Source organism: Musca domestica, unplaced genomic scaffold (assembly GCF_030504385.1).
Source record: "Musca domestica strain aabys unplaced genomic scaffold, Musca_domestica.polishedcontigs.V.1.1 59, whole genome shotgun sequence".
Taxonomy (NCBI): domain Eukaryota; kingdom Metazoa; phylum Arthropoda; class Insecta; order Diptera; family Muscidae; genus Musca; species Musca domestica.
In genome coordinates, this window is record NW_026712362.1 from 1,423,677 (window position 1) to 1,447,212 (window position 23,536).

General features: G+C 35.6%; 2 protein-coding genes across 2 annotated transcripts; both read right to left on the reverse strand.

The window, feature by feature from the left end:
- Window positions 1-11,513: 11,513 nt before the first annotated feature.
- Window positions 11,514-15,967, reverse strand: LOC101896369 (odorant receptor 67d-like). The gene is made up of 4 exons (XM_011297017.2): window positions 15,091-15,967; window positions 14,498-15,030; window positions 14,249-14,438; window positions 11,514-11,752 (listed from the first exon to the last, which is right to left on the reverse strand). The coding sequence occupies exons 2-4, from the start codon at window positions 14,869-14,871 to the stop codon at window positions 11,540-11,542; spliced, it is 777 nt and encodes a 258-aa protein (XP_011295319.2). The 5' UTR covers window positions 14,872-15,030; window positions 15,091-15,967; the 3' UTR covers window positions 11,514-11,539.
- Window positions 15,968-17,696: 1,729 nt separating this feature from the next.
- LOC131805628 (odorant receptor 67d-like) lies at window positions 17,697-22,678 on the reverse strand. Its single transcript, XM_059129026.1, has 4 exons — window positions 22,355-22,678; window positions 21,717-22,276; window positions 18,526-18,715; window positions 17,697-18,134 (listed from the first exon to the last, which is right to left on the reverse strand). The coding sequence occupies exons 1-4, from the start codon at window positions 22,595-22,597 to the stop codon at window positions 17,922-17,924; spliced, it is 1,206 nt and encodes a 401-aa protein (XP_058985009.1). The 5' UTR covers window positions 22,598-22,678; the 3' UTR covers window positions 17,697-17,921.
- Window positions 22,679-23,536: the final 858 nt, after the last annotated feature.

A 23,536-nucleotide genomic window follows, 5' to 3' on the forward strand; every position in this document is an offset into this window, starting at 1 on the left:
GTCATTGACCTTTTGACATGGGGTCATTGACCTTTTGACATAGGGGTCAATGACCTTTTGACACGGGGTCAATGACCTTTTGACACGGGGTCAATGACGCTTTGACATGAGGTCAATGACTTTTTGACAATGTGTCGTGTCATGTAATGCCATGTCATATCATGCCTTTTGACATGGGGTCAATGACCTTTTGACATGAGGTCAATGACTTTTTGACATGGGGTCAATGATCCCATGTCATTGGATCATATATATCAAGGATATATCAAGCCATGTCATGTCATGTCCTTTCGTCCCAATGTCAAATGTCAAGATTATTTTACCAATACCAAATTTTTAGTCTCGAGAGAATTAAAACACTTTTAGAGTGTCCTTACAGTTCCTTCACAGAAATGTCTAGAGGTCCTTTTATGTTCCTAGAATATATACAATTTTTAGTCTAAAGATCTTTGAAAACTTGCTTAGAATATCTAGATTTTTTTCTTAACAAATTCACATCCTCTAATCTGGAAGTCTTTGATTTCATTCTTAAAAAATCGTAAAAAACGTAGAGCAACGGCAAAATTAAGATTTTTTCTGTTTTGGCCATTTTTGACGTTTAAAAACTTTGCGATCATTTCCAAAAACAATAGAGTTCTATTCTGACCCTAACCCCACCTCCATTTTCAATTTTTTGAAGATCTGGTCATAATTGCGACCTGTAGCATGATTACAAATTAAAATCGACAGACTTATATACGTAGCTAGATCGACTCAGATCGGCAAGATAGGAATATAGTTGTGGGGTATACAAATAGGTATTTTTGTCATTTCCATTGTGATGATGAGAGAAAAATAAATTTTTTTTCTATATTTTAAATTTAATATTAAATGCATCTTTTAAGTAATATTTTCAATTATTTCTTTTCTTTGCCACCCACCTTAGTGACGTCATAATGCCATTGGCCTTATTATTCTCACTTCAATGCTATTTTTTTCCTATTTTTTGTTTTTGTTGTAGAAAAAAATCTTACAACAATATGAGGTAACAAGATTGCATTGTTGTGTTGTACATCAGAGTTGCAGAGGAAGAGAAATAGCTTTCTTAGTATCCATGTCACGTACATGTTCTGATAGTTTTTACAACTGATTGAAAGAAATATTGTACACAAATGAAGCCGAGAAGGAAAGTGGAAAATGAAAAATAACAAAAAAAAAAAAAAAAAAAAAAAAAAACATTATCAGCAACTTCGTCAGTAGGACTTTAAGTTTTCTTCGCAAACATAGACTTTCTGATTTTCCTATAAAATCTAATATATGTAGAAGATTTGCTATCCATTGAAGAAGTAAGGATAGAAGGACTGGGAAAATGTCTTTAAAAATATCTAAAGTACTTCATGTAGAAGTGCATGGGATACTTCCTCTATTGGTTCTGAGGGGTCTTCTCATAGAATGCATGATAGTTTTTAATAGAAGTACAAGAAACACTTATTGTAGAAGGCTAGGGGAAACATTCATGGAATATCAGATGTGGTTCTACCGAAGACCAGAGAAACCATAAATGACTACTTCCATTATACCATAAAGGCTTCCAATAGGTATCATAAAGAACTTCTTAAAGAAGGAGTCCATAAAGGCTTCCAGTAGATATAATAAAGGACTTATTGAAGAAGGTCAGAAGTGGTTTTTTTATAGAAAGTCAAACAATATTTTTAAGGAAGGCTAGAAGGTCCGTTTTATGTTCATAAGACCTCTAAGAAGTACTCAAATTGTAGAAGACATAAAAGGCCTTGAATATGTTGAAGACCTCATTATGACCTTTTACATTTTGAAGACCTCCAGTGTATCGTCGATATGAAGAAGACTTGTAAAAAATATTCTGCCAAGAGAGTACATTTTGAGGGTATTTGGGTTCTTTGAATTGAATCGTTTCCATTTCTAGAAGGTGGTTCAACTATTTCCTATATTTAAAATACCTTTAAAAGACCTTCGCTCAATAGATCTCGCAAAAAATTCTTTGTCGGTAAAAGGTCTATTGTAGACTTTCGGTTTATAGAAGGATCTCAGAGGATTTTTATCTATAGGAAACCTATACACGGACTTACCTCAATAGAGATTCCTCTGTGTATTTTATATAAAGAATGTTGGTCTACAGTAGAATTCTGGGAGGTCTTCTAACTTTTGAAGACCTCTTTTCTCTATGGAAAGCCGTTTTTGAGAAGAGATTTTATTTGCAGGGGACTTCTACACTCTCATATCTCTATGAGACCTATCGGTTGTCTTCTTTCTATAGCATGGCTCTAGAAGTTCACCCATCTATGAAATATCTCTGAAAGTTCTTAAATCTCTAGAAAACTTATAAAAATTAATATGCGAACATCCCAAGAAGACCTCCAGAAGGAAAAGTCTCCAAAATGGTTTCAAAATGCATTCCTGTGCACGTCACTGGTTTCCAACAATAAATAATCCATAGAAAAACTCTTGAAGGCCTTCACGTAGAAAATTGTCCATTTGCAGAAGGCCTCTGTTATAGGTCTTCTATTTATGGTTGATCTCTGATGAGCAATCAATCTATAATTCATATAAATTGAGCCGATGGAGTTTTTTTATAGAAGACTCTTTTATTATAGAGGAGTCTTTTATTATAGAGGACTTCTTATAGGTTCGTTTGAAGGCCTTCAATCGATTGAAGACCCATTCGATTTTTTTAATACCTTTTTAAAGTTTTTTGGAGAAGACCTCTTCAAAGTCTTCTATCTATATCCGATTTTGCTTCAACTTTGCAAACCTTAATATTTGCTCAGAGCTAAGTCATGTGTGAAAATGGACAATATCGATCCACTCCATCAAGTACCTCCCCCACAAAGGGTCAAAATGTTGAATAATTATAACTCTTATAAAATGTTATTTGAGATTCCGATTGTCTTCAAATTACACGCATCACAATATTTTTATTAATCCAAGATCTGGTATGAAGATGAAATAAATCGGTCTTCTCCTTCTGGTACCTCACCCACAAAGGATTAAAATTTTTAATATTCATGAAGCTCATAAAACACGAAATTAACATACGATTCCACGCAGACTTAGTACTTCTCAATATTTCCATCAACACATGATCTGTTTTAAAGATGATAGAGATCGGACCATTCCTTCTGGTATCTCCCCCACAAAGGGTAAAAGTTTTGAATTACCAAAACGATCATAAAATCCGAAATAAGCATCTGGTTCTCTTCACATTTCCCACATACCATTATTTCAACATTTGAATAACCAAAACAATTATGAAAACCGGAGTAAGGATCCGGTTCTCTTCATATTTCACACAATTCCATTATTATTTCTACTAACACAATATCTACTGTAAAGATGGGATATATCGGTAAACTTCTTCGGGAATCTCCCCAACAAAGGGTCAAAATTTGGAATATCCATGAAGCTCAAAAAACGCGAAATTAGCAACCGATTCCAATCAGACTTGGCACATCTAAATATTTTCATCAACACAAGATCTTTAGAGAGAGAGGGAGAGAGAGAGAGAAAGAGAGAGAGATCGGACCATTCTTTCTGGTACCTCCCCACAAAGGGTCAACATTTTGAATATCCAAAACGATTATAAAATTTGAAATATGCATCGGATTCTCTTCATATCTCCCACATCCCGTTATTTCTACCAATACAACATCTGCTGGGAAGATGGAATATATCGGTCCACTCCTTTTGGTACCTCCCTCACGAGGTATATCCATGTAAATATCCATGAAGCTCATAAAACACGAAATTAATATTCGATTCCATTCAGACTTGGTACATCTAAATATTTTCATCAACACACGATCTTTAAAGGAGATGGTAGAGATCGGACCATTCTTTCTCGTACCTCCCACTAAGGGTCAAAATTTGGAATAACCAAATCCATTAAAAAATCGGGATAAGAATCCAGTTCTCTTCAAAATGCACACATCCCATTAATTCTACAAGACACAACAATGGCTCGTGAGCTGAATATGTCGCAATATTCCATTCGCAAATATTGAAAACTGAGCTCGGAGTAAAGCCATTGAAATTCCAAAAAGTGCAAGAACTTACACTGCAACAGAAAGAAAATAGGCTGAAAAGAGCTAAAGAGTTGGTTCGCTTGGCCGAAATTGGTGAACTGCCGAATTTGGTTTTCTCCGATGAGAAAACATTCGTTGTCCAGCAGTTTATTCGTTGACCAGCAAACAAAATAATCCTGTTTACTTGCCAAAGAGGTCAGCTGAATGGTTACAAAATGAGGTTACTCGCTTCATTTCCAGCTCACAATGGCCAGGTTGGCACTAAAAAATACCAAAGTGTCGATCACCTCAAGCAAGCGATTCGCCGGGAATGGGCCAAAATATCGCATTATTGTCCATTTTCACACCTGTCCTAGCACTGACGCAAATATTAGGATTCGCAAAGTCGGAGCAAATTCGGATTAGCCTTTCTCTTTCTATGCAAAAAATTTTTTTTTTTTTTTTTTTTGAAAATTTCGACCTTTTGTGGGGAGGTACCAGAAGGAGTGGGCCGATATTGTTCATCTTAACACAATACCTTCGGTTAATATAAATATTGGGATGTGTGAAATTTGAAGACAGTCGGACTCTTACATAACATTTTATGAGAATTGTAATTATTCAAAATTTTGACCATTTGTGGGGGAGGTACTTGATGGAGTGGACCGATATTGTCCATTTCCACACCTGCCCTAGCACTGATGCAAATATTAGGATTTGCAAAGTTGGACCAAATTTGGATTATCCTTTCTCTTTCTGTGCAAAAAATATATTTTTTGAAAATTTCGACCTTTTGTGGGGGAGGTACCAGAAGGAGTGGACCGATATTGTTCATCTTAACACCAGACCTTGGGTTAATATAAATATTGGGATGTGTGAAATTTGAAGACAATTGGACTCTTACATAACATTTTATGAGAGTTGTAATTATTCAAAATTTTGACCATTTGTGGGGGAGGTACTTGATGGAGTGGACCGATATTGTCCATTTCCACACCTGCCCTAGCACTGACGCAAATATTAGGATTTGCAAAGTTGGAGCAAATTCGGATTATCCTTTCTCTTCCTGTGCAAAAAATATATTTTTGAAAATTTCGACCTTTTGTGGGGGAGGTACCAGAATGAGTGGACCGATATTGCCCATCTCCGAACTCGATCTAAGTTTGACAAAAATATTACGTTGTAGCCAATTTGGACCAAATCGGATACTCCTTTCGAGAGTTATCGTGCGCACCAGCCAGCCAGACAGACAGACAGACAGACGGACGGACATCGCTAGATCGACTCCAAATGTTCTGAAACGGATTTGGTCCAAAGAGACCCAGGGTCTAAAACCGTTATTTTGACTATGCACGTTTTGGCCGTATCAAATGATATATACCCTCTGTAGCCATATGGCTGAGGGTATAAAAAAATGTAAAAATTGTGGCTTTTGACTTTGTTGCAGTTTTTGTATTTCACCCGGTGAAACCGTCTAATACTTTTTAATTAGAGAAACGTCTTTATTGGCTCTTGATTTCGACATATCTTATGTCCACGTTGAATGAAGGGGTTAGGATGCTGTTTTGTAAGCAGTTACTGTTAGCAAAATTTCCCTAAAACGTAAATGACATTTTTGCTGGGTTTGGAAGATTTTTATTTAAGTTGCCGTCAAGAACTCAAACTATGATCCATATCTAGCTTTCCTTATTTTCCTTTCACACCCGAAATGCATATGAATCCTTCGGTAGGAAACATTTTCAAATTAGGCATCAACTGGTCGTCATCGCCTTTATTCACGATGTCTTTTTCTTTCCTGTTACATTCCATTGGCAACGTTGCCAACCAAAAACGACAACATAAAATGCTCTCCAGGCCACCCATCAAACCCACATCTTGTGGCGCATCCCTTTCCCTGATCCCAGCATAATCAACGAATGGCAATGTGAAAAGGAACAGAAAACCATGCAACCGACAGTTGCACGATTGATGGCAACATGAAAACATGTTGTAACGGTAGAGTGCGAAATAACGAATAGGAACGGTATCAGTGGAAATGAAATAAATAAATTATGAAAATATAAGGACGTAAATGCGAATTGTTAAGTGAGAATATAATATTTGAGTCAAAATACCAAATATAAAAATTGAAAATATTCGGAGAAATTTTGAATTTTTTTTTTATTGAAAAGTTAAGTACAGACATTTGTCTGTTTGTGTTTACATTGCGAAAGAAGCGTTGAAAGAAAGTGCAAAAAATGTTCGATGTTTGTTTTCAACTCCAGTGGTGGTAAAAGCTAATAATCAAAATAGAAAAGAGAAAAGTTGGAAGTGAATAACTCAAAAAGCCGGTTAATACAAAAAGGTAAGTCGAAATATTGGAAAATTATTAAGAAAATAAAAATAAATATTTTTCTGATTTTTTTCGAACTTTTTTAAAGTTAAAAAAAAATCACCTCAAAATTGATTAAATTGTTTTATGCGAATAAAAATATTATTTCCACTTTTTAAGATTGTGAATAAATAATCATAAATTGAATATCCTTTGATAACATTTTTGCCTGACTCTCAGGCGAATATCCTTGCCTTGGTTTATTTATTGTCTACTCAGCTGTTTTTTTTCTTGTCACATAGTTGTTTTTGGTTATTTTTATTGTTGTTGTTGTTATTATATTTTCGTCTAGACAGTTTTTCCATATTACCTCTCAAACCCCATTTTTAATTTGCGCCAACATGCCTGTGTCGACAAAATTTCGTATGGCATAATCAGCTGTTGGTGTTGTCTGTCTTTGGCCTTCCTTTAGAAACCTCACACACACTTACTTTGTATTGCTCTGGTCACCCGGCACACAATGATGTCATATGTTATGATATTTTAATCACAGACTCAGACTGGGAGATTTGTGGGCAATGATGTCAGTGTAGCGATTTTATGCGATTCAAACGATTTTGACATCAGGACCATTCACAGGTCATCTATAGATAAAGTAGCTTATGTTGGTCTTCAGGAGTTGAGAAATTTCCAGTATATCTATAAGACATGATCAGAAACACCTTAGAAACTTTGTAAAGATAGATGAACTATATTGTATGAACTTTCTACATACCTCCAAAGGATCTTACATAGAAATCATTCCACAGGGGTTTGCATCTTCACCGGGTAGAGGTATATTCTATAAGAAAACATATTTTGTATAAATTCTTTAAAAATAAAAATATATTGTAGTTTTTTATATTCCCAGCAAAAATTTGGTAATCGACATTACTTGTAATGACAACAATATATCTTTTGCATTACCAGTAAGGGGTAAAATAATGATTATTGTTAATAAATGCACAAGGTAAATTAATTTACTTTTTTCATACCAAGTAAAAAGTGACGGTGGCACAGAGGGAGAACGTCTGAATACAAAACCAATGGTGGATCGGGTCCTTTAGAGGCCTTCAAAAATTCACTCTAGGCAACCTCTATAGATTGAAGATATTCAGGAGGTTTCATCAAAGAAAACATTTATATATAGCGAAATTTTTATAGATAACAACCCTCCAAAAGTATTCTACAGATCGAGTGAACCCCAGGAGGTCATCCATATCTAACTCCTAGAAATCTTATGCAAATAAAAAATCCCTCTGGCATTTATGAGAAATTTCTCTTTAACTGTTGTAACAAATACTCTGTGTCTTGGCTTTAATCGAGAAGTCCATATGGTTCTTAGTGGAAGTAACTTCTGGCGTTCTCTTTAAGAAAATCATCTCAGCTTCCTATATGAAGAACATAATAGCCGTCAATGAGACTTTTTTTCACAAAGGCCCTTCGGGAGCCCTTGCTCTTCCATAATAAGACCTTTCGAGGAAATGTCGGAAATAGCATGAAATTTTAGAATAAGTTTACATTTGTTCGAATTGATCACTTTTGGCACGAATTATGTCCTTCAAACTGCCAATTAAACTGTCACACGCTGTCCGAATGCTGCTCTGTCGTATTTTGACCCATTCCCGGCGAAGCGCTTGCTTGAGGTGATCGATAATTTGGCGTTTTTTAGTGCCACCCTTGCTTTCCAAAATACTCCCGACACAATAGTCCAACGGATTGATATCCGCAGATTTTGGTGGCCATTGTGGGCTGGAAATGAAGCGAGGAACTTCGTTTTGTAATCATTATTAGGTGGCGCGTGCTGAGTGCGATGGTGCTGAGTTCTGTTGGAATGTCCAAGGTCTACGGCCAAGGGTTTAATACACCCTCCAGAATATTTTCGCGATAATATTCGGCATTTATTCTGATGCCATGGTCGATTAATACGAGCGGAGAGCGACCACCGGCTGTTATGGCGGCCCACACCATCACCATGGCAGGCGCTTGATTTCTGGTGGTCAACCGTAAGTGCACATTTTTAGCTGACCTCTTTGGCAAGTAAAAACGATCATTTTGTTTCTTTACAAACCGCACAACTGCTGGACAACGACTGTTTTCGGAATGTCATCGGAGAAAACCAAATTCGGCAGTTCACCACTTTCGGCCAAGCGAAGCAACTCTTTAGCTCTTTCGAGTCTATTGCTCATGGCTCATTTTTCAATATTTGCCGAATGGAATATTGCGATATTTTCAGCCCACGAGCCATTTTTCGGGCACTGCGACGCGGGTTTCGATCAAGTCGCTTCTTTACTTTTCGAACCGTTCCTGCTGATGTTGCTATTTTCTTGCGTCCACTTCCTTGACATCGGGCTACGCTACCAGTATCACGGTAACGGGCGATGATACGAGACACAAAAGACTTATTCACATTTAAATGCTGCAGTGCTCCAACGGTTGTGGTTTTCCAGCCAAATATAAGAAATCAATCACGCTTGAATTCCATCTCGAATAACTTTTTTCTGGAAAATTCTCGCCAAAATGCTTTTGTACGCTTGTAAACAATATAATGAACTGTCACTGGAAGCAGTCTGAAGTTGGTTGCATTTTTTTCATCTCACTCTGTATACCTATACGACAGGATAAGTAAAAATAGTATATGGGATTTACACGTATTTTAAGAGGACCTTACATGGATACTACTCCACAGGAGGTTTACGAACCTTCTGGAGATGGAATACTTTCCCTATCAAAACTTTTATCGAGTTCGGAGATAGGTGATATCGGTCTAGATTTTCTGGTACCTCCCCCAAAAAAGGTCAAAATTTGCAAAAACAAGTAAAATAGTATCGGTCGTTTTTTTCCGACAGATGTATACCCCCAGCCTTGAGTTGTGATTATTCAAATTATTGACCCTTTATTATTAAGGTTCCGAAGCAGTAGGCCAATATAGACCAATTCGTATCTGTTCTAAGACTGATATAAATATTACAACGAACCGGATTTGGACTATATCGACTTCTTTCCATACCTTATATGAGATATGTGCAAACTTTTGGAAAATATCGAAATATAAGAGAGGTACCAGATATAGCGGACCGAAGTATTCCATTTTCATACTTCATCTACATACAGATCATACAGATAAAAATATTGGTATGTGCAAAATTTCAGGGAAATCGAAAATAATATTGAGATGTACCAAGCCTAAATGGAATCGGATGTTATTTTCGCGTTTTATGAGCTTCATGGATACTCACAGTGGGGAATGTGGGGGAGATGCCAGAAGGAGTGAACCGATATGTCCCATCTTCACACCAGACCTTGGGCTAATACAAATAGTGTGATGTGTAGCATTCGGAGAGAACTGGATGCTTATTTTGGATTTTATGATCGTTTTCGTAATTCGAAATGTTAACCCTTTGTGGGGGAGGTTCCAGAAGGAACAGTCCGATCTCCACCATATTTATAAGAGATCTTGTGCTGATAGAAATATTGAGATGTGAAAAGTTTGAATGGAATCGGATGTTAATTTCGCGTTTTAAGAGATTTATGAATATTCAAAATTTTGACCCTTTGTGGAGGAGGTACCAGAAAGAGTGAGCCGATACATCCAAACTTCACAGCAGATCTTGTGTTAGAAGAAATAATGGAATGTGTGAAACATGAAGAGAACCGTATGCTTATTTCGGATATTATAATCGTTTTAGTTATTCGAAACTTTGACCCTTTGTGGGGGAGGTACCGCAAGGAATGGTCCGATCTCTACCATCTTTATAACAAAGCTTGTGTTGATAGAAATATTGAGATGTGCCAAGTCTGAATGGAATCGGATATTAATTCCGTGTTTTATAAGCTTCATGGATATTCACCTTTTTGACCCTTTGTGGAGGAGTTACAAAAAAAAAAAAAAAATAGATCGACATATTCCATATCCACACCAGGCCATGGGATAATAGAAAATATTCTGATGTGTGTAATGTGAAGAGAATCGGACACTTACATCACATTTTATAAAAGTTAGTATTATACAAAATATTGACCCTTAGTGGGGGAGGTAATTGATGGAGTGGACCGGCATTGTCCATTTTCACACCTGACCTAGTACTGATGCAAATATTAGGATTTACAAAGTTGGAGTAAAATCGGATTATCCTTTCTCTTTCTGTGCAGTATTTTTTTTTTTTTTTTTTAAATGTTGACATTTTGTGGGGGAGGTATCAAAAGGAGTGGACCGATATTGCCCATCTCCGAACTCGATCTAAGTTAGACCATAATATTACGATGTACCAAGTTTGGATCAAATCGGATACTCCATTCAAAAGATCGTGCGCACCACCTAGACAGACAGATGGACGGACGGACATCGCTAGATCGATTTCAAATTGTACTAAAACGGATTTGGTCCAAAAAGACCTAGGGTTTATAACCGTATTTCGATGAGAAACGTTTTGGCCGTATCAAATGAAATATACCCTCTCTAGCCATATGGCTGAGGGTAACAAAATTTAAAACAATCTCCCTTCCTATTCTCCCCTCTCAACATTACGAAGAAATCCATTCAAATAATCTAAAGAGCGGAAGAGCAACAGCAAAAAATAAAACGAAATAAAATTATTAATGAATTTTATTTATGCAATTTGTAATCTGCTTTTATTTTTTCTTTCCTTGGCATCAACAGCAATCTCGCCAGAAACGACACAATGGTGGGCTTTGTTTTCCCTTTGCTTTGAGGCTGTGCCCAGCTGTGCGTCCTAATGGCATTACAGCGAAACTTCACTAATCTTTTTTACATCTCTTCGTCGATTGTCTGCCTTTCTGTCTACGTTGCGCTTTACACATTTTAGCGGCTTTAATTTTTGAACTTTAAAAATGGTCGGATTTGTTTATTGGATTTTCAATGTTATGGACAACTATTGTGTGCAGGCAATTTCAACGTAATCCCCTTGAATTTGAAAAGTTGTGGAATTTCACAAAAGAAGAAAAAAATATGTACAAAAAATATTAGGATACCGATTTTTTGGCTAAAAAAATAGGAAAAAAGAGTTAATTGAGAGGGAGAGATTTTTAGAAAAATGAAGAGAAAAAACCCGGAGAAATAATTCATTAAACCAGTACAAAAAGTCCTCCTTTCATGGTTAGCCTTTGAAAAAAAAAAATTAATCGAATTTTGACCGACACCTTCTGATGTCTTTTATTCAAGAAAATTTATCAACATCATGGTCATGGTATAAATTGCCTTGGTCAATTGCAGACCGGTATTCATGGTAAGAGGTACAACTGAACCAATTGTAAGACCGCCAGTATTCTGGGCCATCATAACCATCATTTGTATCATTTTTCGCTCGACCATGGGCAGTTTGTACCAGATGACGTCAGTGTAGCCGGAATCAATAAAGCCATCATTCTGTGAGGAAGAAAAAAAGTTAAAAATACGTCAGAAACTACTGTATAAATCACAATTGTTGTGAAGCTGGCCTTAGAGCCCCCTACTGTAGGGTAGCTGTACTCAGTTCCCTCTACTGTAGAGAAGTTCGCATGAAAGGTCACTAATGTAGAGTAGTTGACCTCAGAGGTCACTACTGTAGAGTAGTTGACCTCAGAGGTCACTACTGTAGATTAGCTGGCCTCAGAGGTCACTACTGTAGATTAGCTGACCTCAGAGGTCACTACTGTAGATTAGCTGGCCTCAAAGGCCACTACTGTAAAGTAGGTGGCTTTAGAGGCTATTACTGTGGAGTAGCAGTGCTCATGGATCACTACTGTAATGTAGGTGGTATCAGAAGCCACTACTGTAAAGAAGCTGGCCTCAGTGGCCTCTACTGGAGAGTAGCTGGCCTCATTGGCTTCTACTGTTTAGTAGGTGGTCTCAAAGTCCACTACTGTAAAGAAGCTGGTCTCTAGCTGACCTGTAAAGTAGCTGACCTCAGAGGCCTCTATCGTTGTGTAGCTGGCCTCTGAGGCCACTACTGTAGATAAGAACGACTTAGAGGCAACTACTGTGAAGTAGCTGGCCTCACAGGTTTTTTTATTTTGAGTAGCTGGCCTCAGTGGCCTCCACAGTTGAGTAGCTGGCCTCAGAGCCCCCTTCTGTATATTAGTTGACCTCAGAGGGCACTACTGCAGATTAGCAGTTCTCAGAGGGCATTACTGTAAAGTTGGTGGCTTCAGAGGCCACTACTGTAGAGTACCTGTTCTTAGAGGCCTATACTGTAGAAACCTCTACTGTTGAGTAACTGGCCGCAGTGCCCTCCACTATAAAGTAGCTGGCCTCAGAGACCTCTACTGTAGAGTAACTGGCCTCAGACCTCAGAGGCCTCTACTGTTGGGTAGGTTTTCTAAGAACCTACTACTGTTGAGTTGTTGCCCTCAGAGGCCTCTACTCTTGTGTAGCTGGCCTCTGAGGCCATTGCTGTAGATAAGAACGACTTAGAGGCGACTACTGTAAAGAAGCTGGCCTCAGAGGCCTCTGCTGTTGAGTAGTTGCCCTCAAAGGCGTCTACATTTTGAGTAGCTGGCTTCAGTGGCCTCTACAGTTGAGTAGCTGGCCTTAGGACCCCTACAGTAAATTAGTTAGCCTCAGAGGCCACTACTGCAGATTAGCAGGGCTCAAAGGGCACTACTGTAAAGTAGGTGGCTTCAGATGCCGCTACTGGGGAATAGCTGGCCCAAGAGGCCACTACTGTAGAGTAGCTTTTCTTAGAGGCCTCTACGGTAGAGATGCTAGCCTTAGAGACCCCTACTGTAGAGTAGTTAGCCTCAGAGGCCAATACTGCAAATTAGCAGGGCTTAGAGGTCACTACTGTGAAGTAGGTGACTTCAGAGGCCATTACTGGGGAGTAGCTGGCCCAGAGGCCTCTACTGCCAAGTAGTTGGTTTTTACTTTAATGTAGCTGCCTTCAGAGGTCACTACAGTAGAACAGCTGGCCTCAGAGGCCTCTATTATAGAGTACCTAGCCTCAGTGGCCTCTACTGTAGAGTAGCTGGCCTCAGTGGCCTCTACAGTTGAGTAGCTGGCCCCAGGGGCCCCTACTGTAGATTAGCAGGGCTCAAAGGGCACTACTGTAAAGTAGGTGGCTTCAGAGGTCGATACTGAGTAGTAGCTGAGCTTAGATGCCACTTCTGTAGAGTACCTGGTCTAAGAGGCCGACAATGCAGAGATCTCTACGGTTGGGTAGCTTTCCTTAGAACCCTCTACTGTTGAGTAGTTGGATTCAGAGGCCTCTACTGTAGACTATCTGGCCTCAGGGGCCTATACTCTTGAGTAGTTGCCCTCGGAGACCTCTACATTTTGAGTAGCTGGCCTCAGTGGTCTCTACAGTGGAGTAGCTGTCCTCAGTGGCCCCTACTGTAGATTAGTTAGCTTCAGAGGCCACTACTGCAGATTAGCAGGGCTCAAAGGGCACTACTGTAAAGTAGGTGGCTTCAGATGCCGCTACTGGGGAATAGCTGGCCCAAGAGGCCACTACTGTAGAGTAGCTTTTCTTAGAGGCCTCTACGGTAGAGATGCTAGCCTCAGAGACCCCTACTGTAGAGTAGTTAGCCTCAGAGGCCAATACTGTAAATTAGCAGGGCTCAAAGGGCACTACTGTAAAGTAGGTGGCTTCAGATGCCGCTACTGGGGAATAGCTGGCCCAAGAGGCCACTACTGTAGAGTAGCTTTTCTTAGAGGCTTTTCTAGGAGCCCTCTACTACAGAGTAGCTGGCCTCATAGACCACTACTGTAGACTGGCTGGTCCCAGAGATCATTACTATAGAATATATAGTCTCAGAGGTCGCTTCTGTAGAGTAAATGGCCTCAGAGGTCGCTACTGTAGACTTGCTGGCCCCAGAGGCCACTACTTTGAAGTTCAGGATTTAGTTTTCGTTGTCTCTTCTCCAAAAAGGTTTACCTCCGACTTACCGTCACTTCAACGAGTGTGCCCAGACCACAGTAGATATACAACATCATCAGGCAGTAGGCAAGATATGTGAGACCACCTGGCCATGTGCCCAAAATTAAACAGAATAGAGTTGAGGCAAGACTAAGTGCCACTGTACCCATTTCAATGATCAGGACCCAAAAATAGTTGTCCTTGACCGTGGTAATGTATCTGTAGATAAAGTGAAAAATAAAAAAACTCCATCCCATAAAAATGTTCAAAGGTCTCACATCATATACTTCTGATGCCATTGAAAAATATCTTTCAACAGAATTTGACAATCACCAATTCCCTCCTGCTCAACATCTTTCCCCTCCTCAAGGATGTCATTTAGATCCTGACATTTACACCTCAGCAAATCCTTGAACAACGGCACATGACTGACGATGGTGAAAAAGCACAGATCAGCTGCGAAATTTCCAAATGATCCGAACAAAATACAAATGCAATGCATACAATTCATCATGAGGTAACCATAGGCGGTATTCGGGTCGATTCCGGGTAGCAAAAATTGCATTACAAATATTCGCTCATTGAATACCACGCGATAGAATGGCACGACGGCAATCAAACTCATGGTAATGGAGAAATGGATAATGGCCATACATTAGATGAATCGATTCACCGTGTTAATGCTCTTCTGGAGACAGCAACGATAATCGGCATGTTTCAGATCATATTTCCGATAGATTTCCCGTAGTTCATCCGTCAAATATCGTATATTGTCCTTATTCCCTATGGCATTTAAAAGTTTGCAATAGCCCTGCGAGGGAAAGGATGTCACTCAATTTAATTTCAGTTTCTTTTTATTAATCCAACTCACCTGCATAGCACTACCCAAATAGCACAGGACCTGCAAAATATTCGGCCAATCCTTTTCTATGTAAATATTCACATAAAGTGTATATCCGGTAAAGGCAAAATATAGATTTATGAAAATAACCACAGTCCAAGTGAGGATATTCATCCTGTAGGAAGGATGAAAAATATTCGCACCACAAAAAGCCGAGCAAATTTTTATTAGGCGGACTATTGTTTCATAGCGCTGTACAAGGGTTTTGGCCATATTTTCGGCCGAGATTTTTTCTATGAAACCCGTTCTGTGTTGCGTTGAACCGTTAAGTGGAATTATGGCCAGACTGTAACCTTACAAAAAATTACACCACCTGCCAGGATCTCAGGCATTCCCGACATTCACTTTCAAAGACATGTAAGAGACGTTCAAACCACCTGTCATTTTTGACAGCATAATTTAACACATTATTCTCGATTAGCCTGAAGGGGGAAAAAGAGGCTTGCAATTAAATTACAGTTGAGACTGTAAAACGCTAATAAGCTAAAGGAGACCAGCTAAACCGCAGTAGAGACAATTAAGACAGTAACGCCATCTGAAAACATCTTCTCTACAACAGTGATCTCTGAGACCATCTACTCCAGATAAGTGCCTCTGAGGCCAACTGCTTTATAGTGAAGGCCTCCGAAGCCTCTAGTCCCGAGTAGCAAACTGAGAGAACGTTTAGCTTACAGCAGTGGCCCCTGAGCCAACAGCGGCGACATCTGTGCCCCACTAAGGCTAGTTACTCTACAGTAGTGGTCTCTACGGACAGCTACTCTACAGTAGAAGCCTCTGCGGACAGCATCTCTACAGTAGTGGACTCTGAGACCATCTACTCGACAGTATTAGCCTCTGATACCAGCTTCTGAGTACTCTGATACCATCTAATGTACAGCAGAGGCCTCTAAGGCCAGCTACTCTACAGTAGAGGGCTTTAAGGCCAGCTACTCTAAAATATAGGTCTCTTAAGTTACTCTACAGTCAAGCCTTGAAGACTAGCTGCTCTACAGTAGAGGCCTCTGTGGCTAGCTACCCTACAGTAGAGGCCTCTAGGACCAGTTACTCTACATTATAGGCTTCTATGGCCAGCTATTCTGCAGAATAGCTACTCCGTGATAGAGGCTACTCCGTGATAGAGGCCAGCTGCCTCTCCTCTACAAAGTAGGAGACCCTAAGGCCAGCTTCTCGACAGTAGCGGCCTCTAAGACCAGGTGACTTACTGTAGTGACCACTGAGGGCAGCTACACTACAGGAAAAACCAACTACTTGGCAGTATAGACCTCTGAGGCAATCTACCCTAAAGTAGAGGCCACTGAGGCAAGATACTCAACAGTAGTGGCCTCTTAGGCCAGCTAATCCGCAGCAGACACCTCTAAGGCCAGCTACCCTGCAGTAGGGGACTCTGTGACCAGCTACTATACGATAGATGGCTCCACAGTATAGGCCTCTACACCCAGATACTTTACAGTAGAGGCCTCTGAGGTCAAATACTCTACAGTAAAAACCTATAAGGACAGCTACTCTGGAGTAGAGGCCTCTATGGCCAACTACTCTACAGTAGAGGCCTTTGAGGCCAGCTACTCTAAAGGAGAGGCCTTTGAGGCCAGCTACTCTAAAGGAGAGGTCTCTAAGGTCAGCTACTCTACACTACAGTAGAGGCCTTCGAGGCCAGCTACTCTAAAGGAGAGGTCTCTAAGGTCAGCTACTATACAGTAGGGGCCTCTAAGGTCAGCTGCTATACGGTAGTGGCCTCTAAGACCATCTACTCTATAGTAGAGGCTTCTAGGACCAGCACTCGACAGTAGCCGGCTCTGAGGCCAGCTATTCGACAGTAGTGCCCTCTGTGGCCAGCTACGCGATAGTATTCGCCTTTGAAACCAGCTTCTCGTTAGTAGACGACTCTAAGACCAGCTACTCTACAGTAGAGACCTCTAGGGCCACCTACTCCATAGTAGAGGCCTTTAAGGCCAGCTACTCTAAAGAAGAGGTCTCTTAGGTCAGCTACTATACAGTAGTGGCCTCTAAGACCATCTACTCTATAGTAGAGGCTTCTAGGAGTAGCACTCGACAGAACCCGGCTATGAGGCCAGCTATTCGAGAGTAGTGCCTTCTGTGGCCAGCTACTCGATAGTATTCGCCTTTGAAACCAGCTTCTCGTTAGTAGACGCCTCTAAGACCAGTTACTCTACAGTAGAAACCTCTTTGGCCACCTACTCTATAGTAGAGGCCTCTAAGGCCAGCTACTATACAGTAGTGGCCTCTATGGCCATCTTCTCTATAGTGGAGGCTTCTAATGCCTGCTACTCTACAGTAGAGGACTCTAAGGCTTGCTACTCTACAGTAGAGAATACTAAGGCTAGCTCTGAGACCAGCTACTCCACATTAGAGGCCTATGTGGTCCGCTGGTGTACATTAGATGACTCTGAGGCCGGCTTCTCTAAAATAGTGGCCTCTGAGGCCAGCTTCTCTACAGCAATGGCCTCTTTCTCTAAAAGGGTCACCCATTCTGCAGTAGAGTGGTGTGCGATTAGCTACTCTAAGAATATGGAGAATTAGGAAAGGTTATCGTAGTATCTATAGAAAACCTCTAATCATAGAAGAGCTGAAAGCGATCTCAGGGAATTTTTATTAGGTGTCTTAGGGCTACCTGTATTTTTGTGATTGTTCCCTTTTTTATATTATTTTATTAAGTGATTAGTAAATTATCCATAGACGTCTCAAGGCATGGATTTCTTTTGATAAATACAGCTACCGGGTGCATACTACTAAAGGTGCAAGCTATCCATCTCAGGTGGTTTTAAAAACTTGCACAGTGCCATTCACTCAAGAAAATTAATCAACATCATTGTCATGGTGTAAATAGTTTTGGTCAGCTGTAGACCCGTATTCATGGAGAGGGGAATAACAGAGCCAATTGTTAGGCCGTCTGTATTCTGGGCCATCATCAGCATCATTCGTAACATTTTCCTCTGCGAAACGGGCAGCTTGTACCAAATGATCTCAGTGTAACAGGAATCAATAAAGCCATCGTTCTGGAAGAGAAGAAGAGAAATCATGAAATTATGGAGGCCCATGAAAGCGATTTTTCAGGGGGATAAAATGTTTTTGTGGGTGGTCTTAAAACATTTTTTGTTTAAATCAAAAATTATGGGAAGTTTTGAAAAGTAATATTCTTTAAAAAAAAGTCTTGAGAAAATATTTTTTTAAAAAAGACATCAAATTTTGAGGAATTCTAAAAATAATATATATTTTAAAATTTCCTAAAACTTGTATTTTTAAGGAATATTTTTTTTAAATAGCCATACAAATATTTTCCGCAGACTCTAGGATTTTTGGAGGTCTAGAAAATATTTTATTTTAAACCAAATTTTTGTTATCTATTGGCGAGTTTTGGTTTATGGAGATTTAGACAGATATACTCACAGTCACTTCAACCACCGTTCCCAGACCACAATAGATGTACAACATTATAAAGCAATATGCCAAGTACGATTGGCCTCCCGGCCAAGTTCCCAAAATTAAGCAGAACAGAGTTGAGGCCAAGCTAAGGGCCACTGTGCCCATTTCCACCAAAAGAACCCAAAAATAATTCTCCTTTACAATGGCGATGAATCTGCAAGAGGAAAATAAATTTTCACAAAAAAAAAGTTGAATAAATTTAATTTTATTGATAATTAAAAAAAAAGAATTGTTTTTTAAATATTAAAAATAATTAAAAACATAATATTAGTACTTAAATTTAAAATATAAAAATATAAATAAATACAAAACAACAAGAATAAAGGCTTCGAGCTTAGTTATATTTAAGTTATATTTGAAGCAATTAAAAAATAAATTTTAAATAAATAACTAAAAATCAGAAAATAATTAATGATTAAAAAAAAATGTGAAAATATAAATTAATTATTTGAATAAAAAATTTTATTTTAATTAAATAATAGAATTTTGTTATTTAAAGAATTTCATTAAATAAATAAAAAACAAGAAAAATAAGGACCTAGAGCTCATTTTTATTTAACTTATATTTGAAATAATTTAAAATTAATAAATCATAAATAAATAAACTAAAACTAAGTTGGGAAAATAAATTAATTATTATTAATAATATTAATAAAATAAATTAATTATTAATAAAAAAAATTTTGATTTTTGAATATTAAAAAAATTTAAAAAATAGAATTTTATTATTTAAATACAAACAAAAGATATAAGTTGGGAAAATAAATTAATTATTTGAATAAAAAAAATCTAAAAAGATATATAAATGAATATATTTTTTAATAATTAAAATAATTAAAAACAGAATTTTGTTTTTTAAACATAACAAAAATATAAATAAGTAAAAAAACAACAAAAATAAAGACCTTAAATTCAGTTTTATTAAACTTAAATTTGAAATAATTTAAAATAAATAAAAAACATAATGATAACACCAGTTGAAAAAATATATTAATTATTTGAATAAAAAAAAATTAAAAACAAAAATTAACAAATAAATAAATTAATTTTTAGAATATTAAAAATAATTAAAAACATAGAATTTTACTGTTTAAATATAAAAAATTAATAAATAACAAAATAACAAAATAGAGATGTCGTGCCCAGATTTATTTAACTTAAATTTTAAATTATTTATAAATAAATAAATAAAAAAATCAGAAAAAAGTAATAATAATATCAATTGAAAAAAAAAAATAAATTAATTATTTGAATAAAAAAAAAAATTAAAATATAAATAAATAAATTTATTTTTAGAATATTAAAAATAATTAAAAACATAGAATTTTACTATTTAAATTTAAAAATTTAAATAAATAAAAATAACAAAAATTGAGGTCTCGTGCCCAGTTTTAGTTAACTTACATTTTAAATAATTTATAAATTAATAAATAAATGAATAAATCAGAAAAAATGAATGAGAAAATAAAAAAAAGAAGTTAAGAAAATAAAATAATTATTTGAATAAAAACATTCCTAAAAAATTATTTTTGTATATTACAACAAATAAAAAAATACAAATTTATTATTAAACTGTAACAAAATAAAAAAATAAAAATTTCGATCTTTATTTTTTTAACTTACATTTGAAATAATTTAAAATAAATTCATTGTAAACAAAAAAAAATAAAAAAAAAATAAGTTAAGGAAATAAATTAATTATTTAAATAAAAAAATCAAAAACAGATATTTTTTGAATATTAAAACATAAATTAAAATACAATTTTACTTATTTAAACAATTAAATAAATAAAAAGAACAAAAGAATTATGGAAATATGGTTCAGTCGATTTAATTTATTTTTGAAATAATATAAAATAAAAAAATTATAAAAAATAAATAATAAGAAATCAAAAAAAAATTAATGATAAAATAATAATATAAGTAGAAAAAATAAATTACTTATTTGAATTAAAAAAAATCAAAAAAATAAATATATAAAATTATTTTATGAATATAAAAAATAAGATAAAAAAATAGATTTTTATTATTTAAATATAAAAAATTAAATTGAAAAAAAAACAACAAAAATAAAGACTTCGAACTCTGTTTTATTGAATTTACATTTAAAATAAATAAATTATAAATAAATAATAAAACAATAATAATAAAAATTAGAAAATAAATTAATTATTTGAATAAAAATTTAAAAAAAATAAATATATTTATTTATGAAAAAAAATATATAAAAACTCACAAATTAAAACCTCTACCTCAGTTTAATTTAATTAATATTTGAAATAAATTATTAATAAATTAATAACAAATATATATATATATATATATATATATATATATATATATATATATATATATATATATATATATATATATATATATATATATATATATATATATATATATATATATATATATATATATATATATATATATATATATATATATAAAAATGAATTTGTATATATATATATATATATATATATATATATATATATATTAAAAATTTGAGATAATTAAAAATAATAAATTTAAAAAAAAAAATAAAAACAATAATTACTTGAAAAAAAATAAAAAAGAAATTTATTTTTGAAATAATTTCAGTTAAAAATTTGATGTAATTTAAAAAAATAAATTTTAAACAGATAAAAAAATTAATTCTTGAAAAAAAATTAAAAAACGAAATTTATGTTTTGAACACTACAATTAAAAAAGAATACCAATTTATTATTAAAATAAAAAAATAATTAACAGTTATAATTAATAATTAAAAAAAAACATTTTATTATTTAAATATTAATATATATATATATATATATATATATATATATATATATATATATATATATATATATATAAATGAGAAACAACAACAATAAAGACGCCGAGCTCAGTTTTATTCAACTTCTATTTGAAATAAATAAAAAAAAATTACGTGAAAAAAATAAATTTATTTTTTGAATACTAAAATTTTTTGAATACTAAAAAATAAAAAAATATTATTAAAATATAAAAAAAATTGAATAAATAAAGCACAACAAAAAGAAAGACTTTCAGCTCAGTTTTATTTAACATACATTTGAAATAATTTAAAATAAAAATCGAATTAAATAATAAAAAATCAAAAAATAAAAAATAATGATAAATATCAGACCAACCTCAAATACCGTTGATGCCACTTAAAAATATCTATAAGCAAAGATCGAAAATCCTCCCTCACATCTTTAATACGATTATTATTATTATTATTCTCATTATCTGCAACCTCCTCCTCCAGAAGATCATTTAAATCATGAAATTTACACGTCAAAATATCCTTAAACATTGGCACATGACTGACAACGACGAAAAAGAACAAATCCGCCGCGAAATTCCCAAACGATCCGAATATTATGCAAATACAGTGCATACAGTTCATGACGAAATAACCATATTCCGTCGATGGATCTACACCGGGCAGCAGAAATTGCATTACGAAAATCCGCTGATTGAATACCAGGCGATAGAATGGTGCCACACCAATCAGACTACCCGATATTAAAATTTGAAAAATTATCATAAATTTAATGAATTTATTCGCCCGATCAATGGTCGTCTTGAGACAATAGCGATAATCGGCATGCTTTTGATCGTATTCGAGATAGATTTCACGTAACTCCTGATCCAAAAATCGCAGAGACTCCTTGTTGTGGATGGCATTGAGGAGTTTGCAGTAACCCTGCAATTGAGAGATTAAAGAAACTTTGGAAATATATTTTTTCTGAATTTCCTTGGTACCATCCCGCCCTCACCTCACCTGCACCGCACTACCCAAATAGCACAGGACTTGCAATACATTCGGCCAATCCTTTTCTACATAGATATTCACATAGAGCGTATAGCCAGTAAAGACATAATACAAATTTATACACACAATAACAATCCAGGTAAGGATATTCATCCTGTAGGCAGGATTCAAAACATTCGCGCCACAAACGGCCGAAGATATTTTTATGAAAAGTATGGTTTTATCATAGCTTTGTGCCACCGTTTTGGCCATGTTTCAACGTTGATTTGGGTTATATTTCCGAAATGTTCCGCAGTGTTTGAGATCCTTGAGTGGACTAGGACAACTTGAAATTTATCTGGCATTTTTAGCCATCTCGAAATTAAAAACATCTGTGAGATTCTCATATATTCTTGACATTTGCCTCGTTATGGCAAGTGAGATACCATCAAGCATCATATGAGAACTGACATCCGTGACATCTTAATTTCAATGGTCTTTTCAGATTGACATAGGGTGGAAATGAACACGATATCTCGGTGATTTTAAAGTGGGAACCAGTTTAAAAAAATAAAGGTATTTTATTTGAAGATATACATCCGGTAATGCATTATTTTTTGCTTACTGGTAATGCATGCATTTACTTGTTATTACTAGTAATGCTGGAAGTGACACATATGTCCACTAAATTTTTGTTGGGTATGATAACGGGTCTTTTTATAGATCTACTTATCCGGCAAAAATTTAATACTTATATTTGCCACTTTCAGCATTACTAGTAATGGCAAACTTTTAGCCTCATCATTACCAGTAAGCTAAAAAGTAATGAGTAATTTCCATACAATTTACAAAATAACTTACCCGTATTTTACCAAGTAACGAGTATCGGCGGCTAAACGTATGCACTTTGGACTACAAAACCGAAGGTCGTAGGTTCAAATCTCCGCGAAAGCAAACAATTATACCCTACACCATGTGAAAATTTGATTTGAAGCTGCTTTATATAGGATTTACACCTATATTGAATACTATTTTATACCTTCCATAATATAATGCTACACCTCGAAATATTCGTCGGAGACCTCTATATATATATATATATATATATATATATATATATATATATATATATATATATATATATATATATATATACATATATATATATATCATCAGATCAAAATAAAATTACAAGGCGATTTAGCGATGTTC

Excerpts from the sequence above, each read along its gene's own strand:
- LOC131805628 (XM_059129026.1), bottom strand. The coding sequence starts at position 22,597 with ATGGCCAAAACGGTGGCACAAAGCTATGATAAAACCATACTTTTCATA. Across the intron at positions 18,716-21,716 it reads TGGCATCAACGGTATTTGAG|ATTCATCGCCATTGTAAAGG; the intron begins GTTGGTCTGATA and ends TTCCTCTTGCAG. Across the intron at positions 18,135-18,525 it reads GAACGGTGGTTGAAGTGACT|AACGATGGCTTTATTGATTC; the intron begins GTGAGTATATCT and ends CTTCTCTTCCAG.
- LOC101896369 (XM_011297017.2), bottom strand. The coding sequence starts at position 14,871 with ATGGCCATTATCCATTTCTCCATTACCATGAGTTTGATTGCCGTCGTG. Across the intron at positions 14,439-14,497 it reads TGGCATCAGAAGTATATGAT|ATACATTACCACGGTCAAGG; the intron begins GTGAGACCTTTG and ends CTTTATCTACAG. Across the intron at positions 11,753-14,248 it reads GCACACTCGTTGAAGTGACG|AATGATGGCTTTATTGATTC; the intron begins GTAAGTCGGAGG and ends TCTTCCTCACAG.